The sequence below is a fragment of the Zonotrichia albicollis genome, chromosome 6 (assembly GCF_047830755.1).
Source record: "Zonotrichia albicollis isolate bZonAlb1 chromosome 6, bZonAlb1.hap1, whole genome shotgun sequence".
Classification (NCBI taxonomy): Eukaryota; Metazoa; Chordata; class Aves; order Passeriformes; family Passerellidae; genus Zonotrichia; species Zonotrichia albicollis.
Genome location: NC_133824.1, coordinates 18,479,537 through 18,501,389, shown reverse-complemented (window position 1 = coordinate 18,501,389; position 21,853 = coordinate 18,479,537). Strand labels below are relative to the sequence as shown.

The window sequence follows — 21,853 nt, the reverse complement described above, 5'->3', positions numbered from 1 at the left end:
AACAACAATCCCTGTTTTAAGCAGTTTTTGCTTTCCTTCTTAACCTGCATGCTCCCAATAATAGAACTATTTGTACTTAAAATAGTAAAAGAAAGAATATACTTATTAGTTAACAATAGAAGTAATCCAACAGTAACAAGACTGATTATTATTTCATGCCTATCAATAGATAGAGGAAATAATCACAATGAGGTAATCCTAATTCTGCCATACCTCATTCATTAATATGAGTGCTTGTAATAATAATTTTAATAAAGTGTAGAAATTCATGACATCACACACAGAAGTTAGGTAGTACAAATACTCATGACTACTTTTACTCAGTCAGTTTAGTGTTCACAACCCTAAACCACTGCTTTAAGAACAGGGCCAGCACTGACATTTGAGTAACAGTCATTAGAAAGAATGTGTGTTCTTATGCCTAAGGGATGAGTGGCCTTGCTTTACTGAATCAATCTCCAAATTCTCGTGTGGAGAAAAGAAGAAAGTAAAAAAATAGGTTTGAGAGGAAAAAAGGGGAATATGACATGGATGGAGGAAGTCAGAACAGGCCATTATTCAACAACCTCGGTTATGTATCAAGTTTGATACATAACATACAAATTTGATACATAACATACAAAAAGTTCAACAAGTTTACTGTAATATTTAAATTACTATACAGAATATTCTAGCTTTGTTTCCAGATTATATTGTCAGCAGGTATGCTTTACAGCATCAGGCCTTTGCAATTTCAACTTACTTATTTTACTATGCACTGTACTCACTGAGCTCTCCCTTTTCCCTCCAACCACCTCTGCAACTGTCCATGCTTAAGACATCACCTTGTTAGATCAATTAAAGTTGATTCTAAACCCAAACCTCAGATTCTAAACAAAACTCAGGTCATGTTAAACACATGAAGGAAACGCAAAAGAAAACAAACCCTTACCTCAGGCTTTTTCATGATCTGGATGCTGAACATATGGTTTTTCATGGGATAGATAACTATAAGAACATCACCAAATTCTGTTGGAATTATTCCTCTTCTATAATCTCGAGTATGTTCTGACCAGACAATGTGTACTTCATCATTTCCTAAATGTCTAAGCTGGAAAATCAGAGATAAAATGCCATCAGTTTAAACATTCTTAATTAATATCCTATAGCCATACAGCTATATTAAATGTACATATTTAAAATGACAAACCCACTAAAAAAAGTGAAGAAAAATTAGTAAAATAACCAAATTACACAACAGCTATTTTACAATTTCAGTGTATTAGTTGACTGGTTTGTGCTATACATTTTTATAAATTGGTGGTAATTTCTATTTAAATTAACAGATATATGAATACCTGTTTCCTACTGGAAGCTAAAATTTTGTTGATAATTTTTCAAGAATGCAGAGCAGTTCAACCCGATCTACTAACATGTGTTCAAGATTGCCATCACTGACTGGGAGAAAATTAGTAAATTCTGTATGAACTTCTACAGTATATGAATGGAGATGTGTTTAAAAGTTACATATCTGAGAAGTTAACCTCATCATTCTAGCCAAATTCCAAACTGCCTACTACAACAAAAAAGCTTTTAAAGGAGAATAGCTACTGCATTCTCCATAGCTCCCAGAATAACTAAGATAAATGCTCATTTTCCATGAAACCAGGACACCTTTGTAAAAATAACACCCTGCTCCCCTACAAACTACAAAATGGTTCTTGGTCTGGCTCAGAATGGCTGAATGCGTTCCTCAAAATCCATGCTGTATTGTCAGATGTAATCATACAAACAGATTAAGGAATTCCTTGAACACTCTGGAATTATCTGATCAAAGAACCAACACACTCCTCCTGATAAACATTATCTTCTGATACCAAATGTTCACATCATGTAGAGAGGATTTATGTATACTGATCAAATACATTCATATTATTAAATGAGAGACTCTAACTGGAAAGAGTTATTTCTCAAAATTCAAACTGAAATATCTTTTTTATCTCCTAGTGCATCACCAGTTGTTGACAATTGCCTTCACCCTCGTTCTCAGCTTGTTTCCACAGCTTTAGGTAGGTGGAACTTGTTAAACAATCACCTTGATGTTATTCGAAGGACTGCACTGTTTAACATGTAACATCCAAACACCACTCTGAGCATGTACAAGAAGCTATTCTACATAAAAAAGCAATAATTTGCCATAGCACTTTCAAAACACAACTGCACTTTAAATAAAAGCAAAACACATGCACAGTCTTCAGAGAAATTTAATGGCAATTATTCACTTCTTTATTTTACAAAACCTCCTGGAATGCTACTTTTGTCTTATCTGAAGGCCTACACCAGTTGTCAGTAGCAGACTCAAAAAAAAAAAAGGCAAAAAAAAGGCAAAAAAAGGAGAAAAAAAAGATACAAAGAAGGTGTCTCTGCTCTTCTCTGTTAGCTTTAAATGGTATCAGACTGAAGAACAGGGTTATATTTCTATTAAAAAAAAGGATTTTCCTCAGTGTTGGACTGGGCAAAGGACAGGTGGCTTCAACACCGTATCTCTTCTTTGATGCTCAACAAGTAATTTGTTTTGTCTGGACCAGACTGTACATACATCTACTCTAAAATGGCTGTGGTGCCTTGGAAGCCAGCTGTTCTTGCCTCTTGGGTAGATGGCTGAATTACTTTGAACAACACTTATTTGGGGACACTCCTGCACCAACACTTAAACCAACCCAGCAAAAGAACTCGTTATATCAACATTCACTACACTGAGCTTTATTTTACTGGGTTAGAATAAAGCAAGACAGCAACATAAATGGCTGAAGGAACAAACAGCAGTTGAAGGACCCATGGATACCACTTTATTATGACAAACACCATAAAAGACAATTAATTGCAAAACTGACCCTCTCCTACCTTAGAACCATAGAATCATTTAGGCTGGAAAAGACCTCCAAGATCATCAAGACGATCTGTTAACCTAACACGGCCAAGTCCATCACTAAACCATGTCACTAAGCACCATATCTACACATCTTTTAAGTACCTTTAGGGATGACAACGCCACCACTTCCCTGGGTAACCTGTTCCAATGCTTGACAACTCTTTCTGTTAGAAGTTTTTCCTAATATCCAGCCTAAACTGCCCCAAGTGTAACTTGAGGCCGCTTCCTTGTACTGTCTCTTGTTACTTGGGAGAGCAGACTCACCTCCACATCCTTTCATGTAGTTATAGAAAGCAATAGTCAATAAAGAACAGTAAGAGAGTGACAAGAAGCACACTTAGTTGTTTTTTCTTTCCTGGCTATAGCTTGGAGGACTTGATAACATAAACTCCAAAATACACAACAAAGAACCCTCCAACCCCTCCAAAATCCCCAGGAAGGCAACTTCTCCTTCTTACCTTTTAGTTTTGCAGCAAAACATTAATTAAAGAAACCTTGCACTGTGGCACCAGAACAGCCCCTTCCATTGATTATCATCAGGGCAGAGTTCTATCTTTTAAGTTTATACAAGGCTCAGCTTCATTTCAGTCTCTTCTAGCATCACTGTCTAATAAATCATTATCCTTGGCCTCCTCTTCTTTGGTCACAGTTAACCAACTTCTCTCTTCAGGCATGAGATAATTTTTTTAATGGATCACAAACATGATCCAATATATGCCAGGTTTTTGTTTTAAATTCAGCCCATTTCATTGTACTGGTCTCATAGCCCAAGAAAACAACTTGATGGCACCTTTTTTGAAGCATGACAGGAGTGGAAAGCAGGTTTGCCACATCTTAAACTGGCTACATCACCAGAGAAGTCAGTAAGGAATTGCACCTCAGATTAAAAAAAAAATTCCTATTTTGCTTCTTTAGCGAAGTGACAGTCAAACTAGCTGTTGAAACATGACAATGATAAGGTATCAGGGACTGACAGGCTTGGAAGGAAGTGCAAAGCTCAGGGAGAATGAGGCTGCCCAGCCAAAGAGAAAGCATGAGGAAAATCAGTTTGGACATGAAGTGTTGTGGAATGTAAAAAACCGACATGATCCTAGATTGAGGGATGGCCATCTGGAGCACTGACTGAACTCATTGAACCAACAGCCAAAAAGCAGAACTGGGGCTGATACACCATCACTGCACTGCACCACTGATAATTCAGCAAGACCAAACTATTTACTAAAAGAATTTTTCCTCCTTTACTTGCCATCTTTGGACTCAGAAACAATAAACTCACAGACTGTTAGAAACAAGTGATGGTGACAGTGTACATGCCAAATAAACAGCTTTAAAATCCAAAACATATAGAGTTTAGATACTGCAGCTTCTTGAGGGCATCACTGCCTCTGAATTTCATTTGTCAAAGGTTGCCCCTGTACCTGAGATACTGACACCTGCAGTTAATCAGACAGGATACGAGTTCTTGCACTTCTATGAAAGTTACCCAGATGGAGCATCACTACTGATGCATGTTTTCACATCAGACTGAAACAGATTTTGCTGTGATAAAAGCGTACTGTGTGGTTATTTCAGCAGGATTACTGACAAGGGACACATATTTTTGGATGCCAAGTATACTGAAGCCATCAGCGACCTTTCTTTCCAATTTCAAAGTTTGCTTAAATATATATGTGAGAATACATTCCAGGCTGAAAGCAGAAACTTCTTCAGAGGAAAAGAAAAATGTATCAGATTATTTCAGAGTTCCAAGTCCTGTCAAATGTATTTCACCTCATCATTACTGTCAAGAATGGTCTGGCAATGACCCAGTTTGAGTAAAATGTAGAATGGCATCTCTGTGACATGTAATGGATTAAGAGTCAAAATCAGAGGATGTAAGTAGGTGGATGATCCTGTAAAGTATGAAGGGTGCTATACAACAAAAAGAGAAGTACTCAGGATCAAAACCTTGTTTCTATTATAGGTGGTCAGATGTCTGACAAAAATAATAGACAAGAAAACAAGGGTTTTTGCAGAAGAAGCTCTGACACTACTAACACAGTGCTCCTTATGGCTTCTTTCAGATGTCCTCACCTTGGTCAGCAAGAAAAGCTTCTGAAAAAGCACAAATGATGGTAACTTGACTCATCAACAAAACTTGATTCATGGAAAAGACCAAATACCTGAAATTGACTTGAAAAGCTTTTCTGGCCTATTTCATCTGCTGGGTTTTGCATAAACATTTTAGAAAAAAGAATTTTAGATTTCTTCTCAATTTTTCATTTGAGAACTTTGAAATCCAGCAGTGCTAAACAACCTAGATCTCCTGCAAGCACAGCAAACATTTTGAGAATCTATCATTCACTGTAATTATTACGCCACAGGAGAACCAGAGACTGACCTCTTTCAACTTTAATCTGGATTCCTTATTTCTTTGTATTGACTTGGTTGCTTCACTGAATTCAGTGCCCTGGACACAAGTAGGAGAAGGATACTGAGCTACAACTACCTCTGCTCATTGAAACTTTAAGGACAGAAAAAACCATGATTTCCCAAGAAGGTGTGGTCCCAGTGTGATCCAACAAAATGGTGCACACAGAATGGACAGCTGTCAAGACTGAATTCTGGTTTAATGGTTATTCCAAACTCACCACCAGTTGTCTTCACACTTATTTCCTGACCTTGTTTTCCTGAATTTACAGGTTCTTATGTGCTTACATCACAGTAAGCCTAACAAAGTACCAGAGACATAAGTCACTGCAATAATAGAAATAATTAAAAAGTTCTAGAATAATGTTATACTTTAAGCTGGTGATACACTGGAAACACCTGCAATTCTAGTTTACACACCAGTATTCTAACAACTCTAAATGCAGATCACACTGCCCTAGAGAGTTATTATCTAAGCATAAGACACGACACAAACATGGAGATGGACAAATGCAAAGCAGCTGTTTTACAAACGTAAAAAGGTGTTAAAGGTTAGAAAAATGTTGTTTATACCAGTATTCTTCAAGAATGACAGTATCAAGACCAGAGAAAGGAAGGTTCAGCAATCAAAACAACAGTTTATCATATAGAGAATAAATTTAAATTGTGTACATGGAAAGGCTATGTTGGAAGAAACATTAGGTGGGAAAAAGAAGAGTCGTAAGCACAGAATGAATGTAAGAATCCAGAAAGTGGACCAAATTAAAGATGATTTCAGGCTATTGGGCACAAGTGACAGGCACAATAGTCATGTTATCTGTGGTGATCGGGAAAGGTGGCAATGAGAAAGAGATTAAGAGCTCTGTTTTAGCCATTTTAAACCTGAGCTGTCGGGAAGACAGCCCTGAGGAGATAAAAGACACAAACAGATTTTTTTAAGGCTTGCTTTGAAACTCTACTCCATTAGAACAAATATATAAAAATGACTGACTGTTAGGTTACCTGAAATTTCAAATTTAACTCAAAATACTTTAAAATATTCTTACTCTATAACCATCATCATGTGTCAGCTCTCCTAATACATTTATGTTAACTGAATACAAAAGAAACGTGAAATAAATATAACCAGGAGGGATGATCAAATCTAATTTTGATACATTAGTGTCATATGCTGTACATGTTACAATAGCAGCCAGACTTTAAACTAAGCTGCAGGCTATACTGAAATTTCCAAATGGCAGATTGTTCTAAGTGATACCAAGTATAATTGAAGTAATAAACGATAGTAAAAGCAAAGCACACTGTCAGGAAGAATTTAAGTATTTACTTTTTAAAATTAAATGAGTTAGGTTTGGAAAGGCAAGACAAGTGAAATAATGCAGGGCTCAATTTACTGAAAATTCCTTTTATTTATCTGTTACATTAACCCTTGAACTCTTGCCAAAATTACTGTAATTTCTAATACCCACTTACCTAAAGGAGGCAGAAAAAAGCTATTATATTTTCTTCTGATAGAAGAGCTAGCCTCAACTTTTTTCTTCTTCAAAAATTGAAGTGTTTATTACAAAAAGAACAAAAGGAGCAAAGATATATGAAATAATGGCTTTATGCAGCTACTTTTGTCCATTTAATGTTAACAGCACTACTGCCTACAGTGCATGCACCTTCTAGATGAATCTTTCACAAAACTTTGTCTCAATAACTATGGTGTGTTAGGAATTTTGTTTGGTTTGGGTTTTTAGCAATATGTGTGTCTAACTGTAACTGATAAAAATACTGTTCTAATAATTCACATCTATAAATCTTCAAGTTCCCAATACATGTTAGTGATACAATAAGAAAAACTGTAAGTTCTGGGAGCTGTAATGATTTTATGTGGTTATGATCATGTCATGCACAACTTAGAATTGTGTAATATACCAAAAGCTCAAGATTGATTAGTATTCTAACCACTAACAACACGACTACTTTTTATTTATATACTGTGTGTATAAAATTCTCACTTGCAATGCCTTCACTCCTTTAGGAAGTTTTTCCTAAGGAAGGAGGAACTAGACTGGTGATAGCTCATTTATGTGTCTCTATAACCTTTCTCATTCTGTGAATTGAGTGTTCACATTATTTAGTTCTCATATTCTCTGCAAGCTTGTAAGGTTATTGTAAATACTTTTTACTCTAACCTTTAATTGTAACAAAACCAGAATGGATTGCATTATCAGCATTAGACTTTTTGTACTTGCAAATTAAATAGTTATTTTATGCATGAATTTCAATCTTAAGTTCCATTACACAATCAGAAGTTTTTCATTGGTTCTTGAATTCATGTCTTTTTTTGCTCTTGTTCATATACTCAGAAACAAATGCTTCAGAGGTATCAAGACACTTAAAAGTTTAATTTACTACTCTCTAAGACTGATGGAAAATCGTTTTTAAAATGGCTTAGCCCCTGAAACAGCAGAATCTTGATTTTACAGTGGCTCAACTGGCAGGAAGAAGTTTTGTTTTAATTTAATTTAGTTTCCATTTATAAGATGAACCTATCATGTACCTCTAGGCACATTTACAACATAAAAACCAGCAGCCATTTGAGGACAACTACTGCAAGTTTGCTTGTTTTTCTCCCATTGAATAAAACAGACAAAAATCCCACGAAAGACCTGTAGAGAAGCTGAAATTCCAAGTTTCTCTGAAGGTCACAAACAGTTTATGTTAGCACTCACATGGCTCTCAAATAATTTTGATAGTGTGTGTGAGCTGATTTCATAAAACACAATCCTTTTGCTGGTATGTTCAGTCCAAGCACCATAAATAGTTGCAGAAATAGTAAATGAATTAAGACTGTTTTCCTACTCATGTCTCTTGGTAGCACTTGCTGATTTATCCCAAGATGTAAACTTCAGCTGATATTTCTTTCAAGTTTAGGATGAATTTCTTAACATCTCTCTTTGCTGCTGGGTCCTTGATATCTAATACTTCTTTCCACAAAGTCTTTACTTGCTTAGTGTGAGCACTAAAAGTCTTACTACTCTATCTCCTTTAGTTAACATATCATCATTAAACATACACAAAATGAACAGCTTTTAAACATTATTAGATTTGATTGGAATGGACCAAAAACTGTTAGGGAAAGGGAGAAGAAACAGAGATGGAGGCTCACAAGCCTCTGTTCTTGGGAAAATATGCTGAAAAAGAACAAAATCAACACACTGAGGAAGAATAGAAAACAAACCCACACAGAAATAAAGTAGCTTGATTTAACAGTCAACAGTATCTGAGCCACAAATACAATCTCAATCTATTGATACACTCTAAATATCCACATAGACTTCAAATATTCCAAATCACTGATGAGTGAGACTGTTGGTAAAGCAGGAGAGAAACAGGTTTGGAGCAAGCTGGAATTGTGAAGAAGCCCAGCTGACACAATTTTCACAAGTTGAGTCACAGGAAGGCTGGACCAGCCCTGAACCTTGCCTGGCAAGAACAGCTCTATGTAGATGGAGGGTGCTCTGGGGGGGTGTATCCCTCTCTGCCCCCTTGGCCTTAGAAAAGCTTGTTAGGCCTTGGCCTTGACAAACAGCACATGGGCTAAGCTCCTCTTTGGTGTATCAGAAACACTGCCTGGTCCCAGGAGCTTGTGCTACCTAATGAGCTCCTGTTTTTTAATGAACAACCTTGGAAGGTTCTTTTTCTTGCACGAATAACAGTCCAAGCAGAACTGGTAATCGAAGTTGTAATCAAACTATCAAAGAAAGTTACCAACCCCAACTGTGGATAGAATGGAAAATTCCTGTGACTAAATTCAACTCTCTTGCAGCCCTACGAACAGTGGTTGGAAGTGAGACCATTTGAGCTCTGCCGGCTGCAGCCAGCAATCTCCGAGTGGGACACCCTGCAGAGGCAGCAAACTCTCAAGGATTGCTGCCAAATGCCACCAATGGAGCCTGGGCTGATAGCCCTGCTGCTCAAGGACCAACCCCTTCACTTGATGAGAAGATGCAAATGCATCTGACATGAGTGGTTCACTGAACTCAAGGAGAATTTTTTACAAGGCATATACCTCATACATACTCCTTTAGATCTGTGTGCATGCAAGTGAAAATGTGCCACAACAACTGTACTATGAATGTTGCCCTCAGATTAAATACTTTATATGTCTAAGTAAGTTAGGCCTACAGGTGAGTTTCTCTTGTGCTGTAGTAAATTCTATAGAACCTTTTGTTAAATTGTTTAAATTAAGCTATCAATGTTAAGTGCTGTTAAGTTCACACCCTGGAAAAAGCTTTAAGCCTAAACTGTTGCTCAAGTCTGGGACTGAGTTTGGCAAGGGGATCCACTCTGAACCTTGTGACTCACAGGGACGATCTTCCTCATTGCTTTTTATACTTATCCTTTCCCATCCATACTCTTTTTTCATCCCTGCCTCCTCACAGACCATACTTGGTTGATTTTAGACTGATTGATTGATTTTACATTTCAGTCTGACCTTTCTCTGTGAGCTTTAAGAATCCATCAGCAGCAGACTGAACCTTGCCAATGAACAGTGTCATACTTTTACTTGAATATTACACCTGCTTTTGCCAATGCCTTTGCTGGTCATTCTTTGAGCTCCTTCATGACATGCTCCTGGAAACAGACATGAGATCTTGCTTCTGTGTTCAGCTGAAGTCCACAGCATTTTCAAATTATTTACTATTAATTAATCTTAATTATTAACTATTTTTGACCCATCTTCCCCCTTTTCACCACTTTGTAATGATCAAATTCAAACAGATTATAAACAAACATTGTAAGGTTAATTACAAGCTGTGTTTTATAAAACCAGGTTTATGTTTAAAAAATAAAGAAGCCAGTCAACTTAAACAGACTCCCCCCCACATTGTTCTATACTAAAACAGTAGCAACAGTAGCAATTTTAAAATGAGTTATTTTTGCTATTAATCACTTCTATAAATCATTTAACAACCTTAGTATTACCCTGAATCTACTTCAGGAAATAAAGAACAGAAAGGATGCAGCATAATAGGCACACAAGCAAAAGCATTTTTAATTAAAAAATCCCACCAAACCAACCTGAGATGGAATAGCGAGAAGTTAGATTTCATAGTTAGTCTATAATAAGAACAATAATATTTTTTCTTCAAGTTGAACACAAAGAAAAAGAAGTCATTAATAATTGAAGCTTGCCAGAGGCATGGCTATTTCTCTCTTTACTAACTGTCTCCCATCTAATTTAATTACAAGTATTAAAGTCCATGCTGAGGTCAACCAGCTTCAGTTCCTCCAATATTACACTTCAACCAGTGCTCATTAACGTGTCTAGTGAATGGATTAGCACATCTGAAGATGTATGTATGCAGGATGGGGGGACAGTCTGAGGATAGATAATTGTTCATTTATAGTAGGACACATGTTCGAGACTGTAACTTATTATCACTAATGCGGAATTTATTAAATTCTAAAGAAAAAAAATACCAATACAGAAAAACATTTTTTTTCTTGATGCAGCTATAAGAGATCATATCGCTGTTGAGAACCTGTGCCTCCCCCAGGACAATACACCTTAGATAAAACAAACAACGTTTTCATATTTTTAACTTTTTTTTTAAAGGGAAAATTATGTTAATAACCTGCACATGACCCTTACGTGAATAAAAAGTCATCTCAGACAGCACTCACCACACATTTCTTAATTGGCATCTAAGGTTTCAAAAGTACTAAGATATCATTCAGATGTAATATTTTTTCTTCTGCACCATTACTTTCCTGCACTTTTCATATGTTCTTGCCAACAATTTCAATGATCGGAAAAATCACCAGTATGGAAAAATTAGAAATTGGCAGAGAATATACCAACTTAGCAGGTAAAGATGTTATGATATTTTATGGTGTTTTGTTGTTTTGTTGGATTTTTAAAAAAAGTTATTGGATTTTATTTGACTCTAATTTCTCTAGGTTTATTATAAAGAGAACACTTTATTCAGAAACACCTACCTTTTTTGTTAAAGAGTCATCTGAATCAGAAGGCATTCTTGTTGACACATGGAACATGACTTCCACTGTTGAGGTAGCAAAATATGGAGTGGTCAATCCAGTGCTTTTGTTTTTTTGCAGTCCTCCCATAAAGCCACAATGGTTTGTGAGATTTACCTAGAAATAAAGACCATGAAACTTTACCAAAAAAGAAAATTATCAGGTCATAAATACACTCTTTTACTTTTAAATACACTTTTAACAGAACTTTAAAAGTGAAGATCCTTTTCCCAAAAGTATAGTTACACTTGGTTTCTAAAAGAGCTCAGACTTGCTGACTAGACTGGAAATCAACTGCAGTGCACCAGTATTCTATATTCCACAGTCACCACAAAAGCTACTGGAAAGATGAGGTTAGAAGAAAGGAAAGATTGTGTAACTAATATTTACTGCATTATTCCCTGATCATTTGAGAGTAGTCACTTACATGTGCTTTCTCAATTTTTTAAAATTCTCTGATACAACATCAACCTTGACCTGAGCTCTGGAAAAACTCTGTGTAGCAGCCAGGGAATTTATTACCATCCATACATTTTTTTAAAGAATTTTTTATTCTGTGAATATTAAAAAAAATTCACAGGAAACTAACTGATTATTTGTAAATAAGCTTTTAAGTCTTAGATCAATGGGAAATAGTCTGACACTGAAAGAACTAAGCACGTTAAATGTGCTGCTTTGCCTTTAAAACAGTGACTACAAAATGTTGTTTCTCAGATGTGAATACATTTAATCTCTGCCTGCATGGGATATGTTTGTTTTCCTGATACTAAAGGATGTAGAATTTAATGTTAAAATATTAGTTGTCTCATTATGGACTATTAATCCAAACTAGCAACTCTTTAAACTAGCAACTCTTTAAACTAGCTAATACTGCCTAAGAGAATTAAACCACTAAAGAAGGATATTTTATGGCACTAGTGTTGATTTTTTTCCTCCTAAATGTGGGAAATAAACATCTATGTTCATGAAAGTCAGCAGACTTGTAGCTGTTTTCCTCTGTTCCTGTGGGAAAGTCAGAGTCATTATCCACACAGTTAATCTGGTCGTGTCCTTTTATACCTAAGGAGTAAAGAAATACAAAGGACAAATAAGATTGACACTCATGTGGACACTCCTGATGAGCACAAGTTGCAAGAGGAGCAAAAAACCTGCAGCTTCCTACACAGCCAACCAGAACCAAAGCATTCCTGTATTCTGTGCAACAGTGCCAAATGGAACTTTACAGTGGCAATTAATCCTGTGCATCTGAAAGAAAGATGGAAAAAAGGAAATCCTTATGACAGTATTGAACAAGTGACTAAAGAGCTGCAGGCCCACATAGATGATGGGGTAGATCACAATATTGCTGACAGCTGGAAGAGAAGTAGAGTGGAGTGTGTGAACTGACACATGCCTGCAGTGGAAGGCAGGAAGAAGGGAGTATGTGAGAAGCTGCTTGTCTGTACTTTTTGAAGTTCCCAATTAGAGCAACTCAAACTTCACTTTACAAGCTTACAGGGAAATCAAGATGCCTCCTAATCAGTCCGTGAAACCAAGTACAGGACTGCACATTAAAGAATTATCTTTGCCTGCACAGACTCTCTTCAGTTGCTGAGAGCTTGAATTTTAATGGCTAGTAATGCTAATGAAACTAAACCAGGAATTCTTCTCTAAATCCCATTTTTAAACCGGTGTATCTCAGCACTTGTGAGAAATGCTGAAGAGCCAAAGACTTGTAATATATCAAGATATTGGTAATTGTCTTTGTAAAAACACCTAGGATAAAAACATTGAATAAATACCTCCCAGCCAAGACCAGCTACAAAATCCTCATAGGCTTGACTTCCCCCAGTATTCGTAAGAATGGAGTGTTTATCTTCCTGTCCCTCAGCAACATAAAACACTGCAATCTTGTGTGTCTCTCGGCTGTAAAACAGAATGGTCAATGCATGACAGTGCCTTAACCAATATGAAATTAAAATATGCAAACAATACACACAGAGCATGGCTTTTAAAGCATAAAAAATGCATAGTGGAAACACAATAGAATTATATGGCTTCTTTTTGGGTATTTCCTATATTTCCATTTTGTCATTCTGTCCTTTCTAGTGTCATCTTCTCTAGAGCCTGAAGTTTTGCTATACATGAGCAGCATTTACCCCTTCCATCACTTCTAAGCTGCAGGGTGGTGCTGCCTGTACCAACTACTAATTGAATAGGTGGGTTTTTGACATGGGCAAAACCTGTAATGTGGGCATTATTCGCACTGCACTGCCCATTAACAACAGCACCCTCTGAACATTGTGAAAATGCTGCTTGTCCAACTGAATGAAGCATTTTTACATATTTTTAAAAGATCATAATCATTTAACTGTTTTCTGTTGACAGGTTATTGTTAGACATTGGAACAAATGGAGATGGTTTCTCACACTTCTACAACTTCCACTAGGTTTTGTCTCAACTTCTACAAAAATAAGTCAGTTTTCAATTCTGTGCTACAATTCTAACTAAAACCCTGTGTCTTCAAATACTGGGACCATTTGAAACAGCTGAACAATCAACCAAAACTTTAAATGAGAAGGCTTTGATATATCAAAGTTTTAAAAGATTTAAATGTTATGCATACACAAATGCTTACAATTATAAGGTGTTTTGAAATTTGTTTATCTCATGATATTTTACGTGCAGAATTTGACCCTACAAATAAAATTGATGCAACTTCAGTATAACAGAAAAAACTACAGTACTATTCAAACTACATTAATAATTTAAAAATCTATTAAAAAAATTAGCTCAAGTCTCACATCTATGCAATTAGAGCCATTTGAGTAAAAGCACACTTAGAACAAGTAAGTAGGCAGTCATTAAAAGAATTTACCATTGTCTTGAGTCCAAATTTCTGAGTTCTCGAAGTAACTTCTCATTTTTCTTCAGGAGATGAAAGCTCCTTCTAAATAGAGAAATTTGTAACTCTTTTATTACCTCTTCACTGATGGATACAGAACAGTACAACAATGGTACAACAACATATCCAGGTCAACTCAGGAACAGTCAACAAATGCTTCTGCCTTTTCAACAGTCCTTTCTTAACATATGAAAATCAAGACATCTTAAAAAAAAATATACAAGCAATTTTTCTTACTCCAGCAAATCTTCTACATTCATTACAGCCCTGAGTATAACCTTTATTTCTTTCTACTTTCTTCTGTCAACCACTTGGATCTGACCCATTTCTTCTCTACAGAAGAACCATAAAATACATGTTTACTGACAAAAGACACTCCCATTAGTCTACTGTTGTAAGGAGTGGGTGCATTCAACACAGAACTTTTGCTACCCTGAACTGCAAAGCAGAATTTAGCTCAGTAATCACCCAGCCAGCTGTAACAATTTAAACAAAAAACGAAACCAATATGTTAGAGAAAGAAAGGCAGTTTTCATGTCTTTTCAACTGGGCTTAAGATGTTTCCCACAAAACACTGTGGAATTAAGAGCAGTCCTGTTCAAAACCAGACTGCCTTGAGGAATTAAAGGCCCAAATAAGAAGGGTTGTAATACCAACGTTTTGTCTGACTCCAGTGATACTTCAGTGACACAGATTATTTTTGTTTCACTGAATATCCATTTCCCTTCATAGCAGGAAAATATATCAATGATTCTAATATGGAATTTGAAAGCACTGGCAGAAGAAGATTTCAGAAAGACCCATAAATTCTAGGACGCTAATATTTATAAAATTTATAATATTTGTACATACCCCCATGTATATGCAGACATGCACTTAACCACATCCACACAAAAATAATAATGTTAAGAGACATTACTTCTGTAATTGAACATGGTTCTCTCCTGTTCTAAACAATATTCAAACAGTACTCAAGCACAGCCAGTGTTGAAATAAATAGTAGGGGACACATCTTTCTCATTAGCTAATACACATGCAAGGCTTTGAGGCTGCATGCAAGCATGCTTTTAGCAGACAAAGCAGCAGGACACTGTCCAGCGACACAATAGCTGAGAATATGACACTTTCTGAGTATTATTCTGACATTGAAAGGTAATGATTTTTGCAGCAACATACATGGGAAGCAAAGAGAATACAAGATTCCTTCAATTTGACTTACAACACTTTCTAAGGAAAGACTATGAATCACAATAAACACAACAGATACCTCCTTTCTGTCTCTCTAAATGACAGGCTGAAAAGCAGAAGAAAGCTGCCATTTAGGTCTTAGATGCACATCCCCTCTCTTTTGTTAGCTGGCCTGTAATATTTTTGGCTTAACAAACTCTATTATGAAGGTAAGAACAACACAGTTCCTTAAAAAAAGTTCTTAAAATATGAGTAGTTTTACCTTTTATCCCATGAATTCATTCCTAGTATACTGAGAAGTAATCTACAGTAGTAAAATGCTGACTGTGGCTTTTGTGAGGTTGGCTCATCCTGCTCCATAGCCCTCATATTTACATCATTGAAATGCTTTTCAACGAACTCTCTCTCTTCTGTGTGCTGTTTCAGAATTGCATTGATGACATCGTTCTCCTGCTTTTCTGAGATGCAGACTGGCTGAGGAGCAGGGATGTTGAGTGAAACACCAGTTCTCTGTAAGCACTCAGGGCTTGTAACACCTAAATACTGCAGCAGCTCATCAAGAGCGTCTTCTTCATCCCTAATTGTATCCCATGTTGGTACAGTGTCTCTAAATTTCCTTTTAACTTGGAGTGTAATTCCATCTCTTGCAGATACATCCTCCACATGCTCAAAAGATGGAAGAGCATCTTCTGGTTTATCTTGCTGAGATAATGACAGAGCAAAAGATGTTTGTTGTGAAGATCCACATAAAGATGATGGTCCATACAAAATGGCCGAATCCCACGAATATTTGCCAGACAGATCACGCACTATAATTCTAACATTTGAATTAGCTGATGCAAGTCCAGCAGACAGTCCTCCCCCAGGCATGTCGTCTTCTGCTTGGATTTGTATGCAAGACACCAGGGAAGTATTGTTTAATACAAAGAATTGAAGATTTGGGTTCTCAAAAAGCTCAGGAGAAAGCTCGGGACTTTCACTGTATGGATTGTCATTGTTTTCACACACTTGACTGGTCAGCATGGCAGGACCTCCACTCATAGGATAGTGGCCCAAGTGGTTGACCAGATGTGTTATCACAGTACGAGCAGCCACAGAAATTAACCCTTGTTGCATGTGAGTTTTCACTGCAAGAGAAAGAGCACAGGTTTTAAAAGAGGAGTTCAAAAAACAACACTGAGATTTATGTGTTTCTTTTGGTCTCCTCCTGAGAGAATGAGCCCTGCAAGCTGAGGATGCACGCAGCTCAGTAACAGAAAAATATGTATGTTGTCACCATTGCTCTTGTATATAAACAGCATGAAAAATCCTAAAATAGTTAAAGAAGCATCTCCATTATTTTACAGCCATGTCTATGTCTACAGATTACACTTCCTTTGCCATAGCTTTGTTATCAGCACTGTTCTTCTAAAATACATGATTTCTTATCTAGTGAAAATAAATCTTGAATTGCTGTTGAAGTAGAGATCATAACTGTGCTGCAAGATGTCCACTCCAATTGCAGTGTATTTTTATATTTATACACATCATTATACTGAGAAATACAAAGGAAGATAGATGCACAAAAGGTCTAATCCATCTTAATTTCCCTGGGGAGCATATAGCTGTAGGTCAGCTTGAGAATAGCACTGGATAATTTTAAGTACAAAATCAAAGACCAGGCTGTCTATATTGAACATGATCTAACATTATCAAAATTTTTAAAATTGAAATCTCATGCCACAACTGCACTTTAAGAAGCTTCAGGTTAGAAAATCTTGGGAGGGAGAAAGAAAAGTTAATTGTGCCCATCTTATGTGAAATTCATCCTATGACATGCACTGGTATTTCAACATGGTTTTTGCTACCTCCTTCTTTGCTGCATGCCCTTCCACTTGCATGTTATGTCATCTAAATTTTAAAAAAGGTATTTTTAATGTTCATATCACACCCTGCTAACACAGTACTATATTGTTACTAAATTATTCTTATCAAGTCAATACTCTATGTGAATACATGAGCTGGACCAAGTGACTCTTTCAGGCAGAGAACCATCAACTGGTTCAGGGGACCCACTGAAGAACCCATACACAAAAATATTACACTGCAGAATAAAACTGGTGGAAGAGGGAACAAGATCAAAATGGCAAAGTACGTGTCTTCTGTATCCCTTCCCTTGTAACTGGGCATGGATGCCCTGAATTTGGGATTTACAAAGGGAAGATTAAAAATCTGTACTCCTCAGGATTATATAATGTATTTTGAATTACACTAAACATTGAAAACTGCTGCTAACGCTTCCCATCTTCTTTCTCACCAAAATCCATCACACCAGAATGTGCTGAATGATGTTACTTTTGCATTCAGTATTTACTGAGAATATGGAACCTCTTGGGCATAGAAGTAAAATATAATGAATTCATCTCCCTTTATGTTGGATATTCATAAGCTGCAAAACCCAGTGTTTAATAAACAATTTTCTCAGTTTCAGAAGTCTTAATTGATTTAACTAGAAAAATAAAGGCAAATTTGTCATGGGTACTGACATTACAGATCTTCGGTTTCTGAAGATGGATGCATTCAGCAACTGCAAAAATAAACAGGTAGTATGTATTTGCCTTTTTTTTTTTCCTTAAAAGGTTTGGGTGCAGCATGTAGGAGTTGTTTGGGATTCTGGCTATTCTCTTTCTTTAGGAAGCACTCCATCTGAACTGCAAATAGGGAAACGTTTCATCCAGTTAATAGCTGGCAAAATCAATATAACATTTATACAATTCTAAAACTCATATCTATTCAAGTATTTTAATAAATTAATGCCTTGAGAATTAATACAAGTAAATTAGAGATATTTTTATCATGTATAGCGTTCTTGAGGTTTAAAATTTACAAATACAAAAACATTCAGTGATGCTGAATTATGTGTCCAGATACTGGCAGCATACAAGGAAATTAAGTTATAGTGCCATCTGCTGAAACATAAGAAGGAACTGGAAGCAGATTTTATAAAAAACAAAGAGAAAATAAGCTGGGTGCTTGGAGAATCATTTATCAGCACATTATTGACTAGCACCTGGACAATGCAGAGGGTGGCCCATCTTTATCAGGATATTTATACCAAGTATTTAGCACTTGCCATGCAGAGATAAATAAGGTAATACTTTGCTCAGGTTCCCAGGAGCAGAGACACACAGGCTTTCCAGATACCTGAAGTCCCACTCTATAAAGGTTAAATGCCTCCTGTTAAGTTCTGCTGAGAAACCTGAAGAAATAAGGACCTTCTAGCATATGTTATTACTGTTACTGTTGTGTGCCAAACCCTGAAGATCTCAAACTGACCACGGTTGTTTTGTGCCTCTGACCACGGTTTTGTTTTGTGTGTCTTAGGAGCCTAAAGGACACATGGGAAAGGAAAGGTGACACAGTGAGACAAAGAGGGGAACAATTAATTTAAATTTGAAAGATCCATTCTCAGTCCTAATACAGCCTTGCCCTGAAAACTTTGCACTTGAATTAAAATCATAGATCTGTCACTGTTTCTTTTATAAAATTTGAACACTACATGAAAGTCTTCTCTCAGAATACAATGCTGCTGATCTAAAAGTGACACAGAAAGCTTTAATTAGAAGTATCAAGAGAAGTATACTGAAAAGTAGACTGTAAGATGCAACCTGTTACGTTGAAATAAAATAAAGTAGGTCTGCCAATTTTTGCCACACAGAAAACCTGATTTTGATGATGGTTTCCCCAGGAATAAAAAAGGAAAAAAACCCCAAGCCTAGTAATGCATTTTGAAAATATAAACATTTTAAATTAATTTTGCAACTTAATTTATTCCTAGAAGCACATCTCTTCAATCAGGAATAACTGAACATTCAATATATTAAAACCTTAAAATGAGAATCTAAATCATGCTCTTTTTTTCTGGAGGGCAAATGAAAACATGTAATAATGCAAGCCATCACAGCTTTACCACAAATTCTACAAACTAAGCCATATCTTTACACATTAAGGCAGCCAGCTCACTGCTTTGTTGACCTGTCTTCCTGAGAGAACACATTGCTGCTTTCTTCACAATGGTACTGCCTCTGGCTTGGGCAGTGTAATTTAAATATGTTCATGATCATTGGGTAATTTACAAGAAATGTTATACTATTTATTTTTCTCAGTCCTGAAATTACCTCTTTTGTGGAAAGGCTGAAGGTCCATCACTACTAATCTGTATCTGTAGCATGAATGAAGGATTCCTTAAGATGTGCTATTAACTTTTTAATTCAGCTTTGGCTGAATAGTTTTAAGCAACTATGGTTATGTAGTAGAAGTAAAAAACAATGACTGAAGGGGGAATTTAACTCTCCTTATAATTTTAGATGTGTAAAGAATGATGACCTGTACAGACTGATTAATCTCAAATTCAATGGGATGAATCACTCTCTAAAAACATTTTTCTTTCATTATGTTTAGAGGGAGTCTAAGAGTGTCCCTCTTAGCTTAATTTCCTGTATTTTACCTTAGTTTAAGCAAGTCTCATTCCTTTCTAATTGTTAACTTCAGCTATACAGACATGCAGTAACAGAGAGCCCATCTCTAAAATATTCCTCACAAAACACAAACTGTGTTAATCCAGATGCACTATGTACCAAGTATTTTTTAAAAGTGTGCATTTTGTGTCCTTTCAGTAAAATGGCAAACAGCAAAGCCTTATATGAAAAATACTTTATATTTCTACTTTTTAAACAAAAGCTAAGACTAGACATCAGGCAGGGAAGGCTTTTTCATTAGAAATTTAAAAATATTAGAAAAAAAAATCAATCTATGCAAAGATTTTAACATATGTTTGGAGAAATATGAATAATGGGGTAAAAATCAATCAAATAAATAACGGGTAGACCACTGTATCTTATCTTATCTTAAGCTTACTAGAACCTTCCAATCACAACTACCTCTAACAGATTATGCTGTGGCTAAGTATTCACAAAACTTGAGATGGATCTGACCTTGAACAATGGAGGCAAAACAGGGTAAGTCAATCACATCCATTAAAGCACCCTGTCTTAAGAATTCTGTCATTTCAGCACTTGCAGCTTTGCCTGTGGCCTAAGGAAAGAGTTTCACAATTCCTACCCTGTTTTTGTAGAACTTCCCTGAATTCCATGTAACTTCTGCCCTGCTCATTTCCATTCCTTCAACAAAGGTACTATGATAGCCCTTTTACTCTGCTAAAAGATGCTGACCCATTGGCACTCTGTTCTGCTGCTAGCTTTTACTAATTGACCCTTGGTCTTGACAGAGACCCAGACTGGTTGTTACCCACTAGTTTTACTCCTCTCACTCCTCCAACAATGCCAGGGAGAACAGATGCTGTGCAACCGGTCAAGCACTGCCAATTTTATTCTCTGCCTGGCAATGGGGACTAGAAGTGCCAAGGTTGCAGAACCAGGGTTGCGTTATAATGCTGTAGGTCTGCCAATTAAATTTCACAGTCTAACTTACAATTCCAGAGCCCTGAAACTTAATTTATCTGGAGAGATAAAAGGAACATCTGAAATTACTTTTATTAAGAAATTTAACAAGAAATCATAAAAGAAAAGACCATGGTTGGAAATGCAAAATGAAGATATTGATGCTAAGGCTTTGTGCAACTGTATTCATTTAAAGAGAAATCTATTCAGGGTTGTCTTTTCAGATTGTCAAATTAAAAAAGCCACACAGCATTTGCTTCTAACCCATAATTACAGATTATTACAGAATACAAAAGATGCCAGGCATAAAAAGCTACTACAATTCACTACACTGTAATAGAACATGCAGTGGAAGTAAATTTTGGCAAATGCTTTAAATATTAGCTTTACATAATATGTATAGGTGAGACTGTAATTAGGACAGAATGAATCCTTGGAAGCCTCTTTCATTCTGACCCTGCAGATGATTACTTTTTACTAATAAGGCCACAGCCATTTGACAAAAAGCCAACTATAGTACCTTGCTTCATTCTTCAGTAAATTTAATAATTACAGCTCCTCCTGCCAGTAGTTCTCAGATCAGTCTTGTTCAATCCAATACTGAGCTTATTAGGTGACAGCTCTATGTTTAGAATTCTTTGGCCAAAAAAGTACTTGAGGATGATGAAGCATGCCTTAGACAAGGGCACAATGATTAGCCATTTTCTCTACATAAAAAACAGCACGTAGTCACTGCAGACCACAAAATCACCTGCTGTTAGCACACAGCTGCTACAAAGAACTGCTGCATTTATCTGGTTCTTAATACCCTTAAAAAAGCCTAAATGGAACAACTTAATACAGAGGCAGAATAGCGCTACACAGAGTTGCTCGTATCTTAATCTCATCTTTTTCAATTTTCTTCCCTATGTAACCATTTGATATTTACTAGATACACTGCATAATACATGATAGTCCTCTGTGGCTTAGATTTTTGATTCTTTATTTCTG

The 21,853-nt window shown here is 36.3% G+C and overlaps 1 protein-coding gene across 12 annotated transcripts in view; it reads right to left on the bottom strand.

Annotated features, from left to right (window-relative positions):
* The window catches only part of RALGAPA1 (Ral GTPase activating protein catalytic subunit alpha 1), a 131,426-nt gene that overhangs the window by 36,767 nt on the left and 72,806 nt on the right, over nucleotides 1-21,853 (bottom strand). For all 12 annotated transcript variants that reach the window (XM_074542672.1, XM_026792696.2, XM_026792677.2 and 9 more), the window contains 5 exons: nucleotides 15,688-16,552; nucleotides 14,211-14,282; nucleotides 13,135-13,258; nucleotides 11,315-11,470; nucleotides 932-1,090 (listed from right to left, as the gene is read on the bottom strand). In XM_074542672.1, coding sequence (XP_074398773.1) covers nucleotides 932-1,090; nucleotides 11,315-11,470; nucleotides 13,135-13,258; nucleotides 14,211-14,282; nucleotides 15,688-16,552 — 1,376 coding nt within the window. The remainder of the gene's footprint in view (nucleotides 1-931; nucleotides 1,091-11,314; nucleotides 11,471-13,134; nucleotides 13,259-14,210; nucleotides 14,283-15,687; nucleotides 16,553-21,853) is intronic.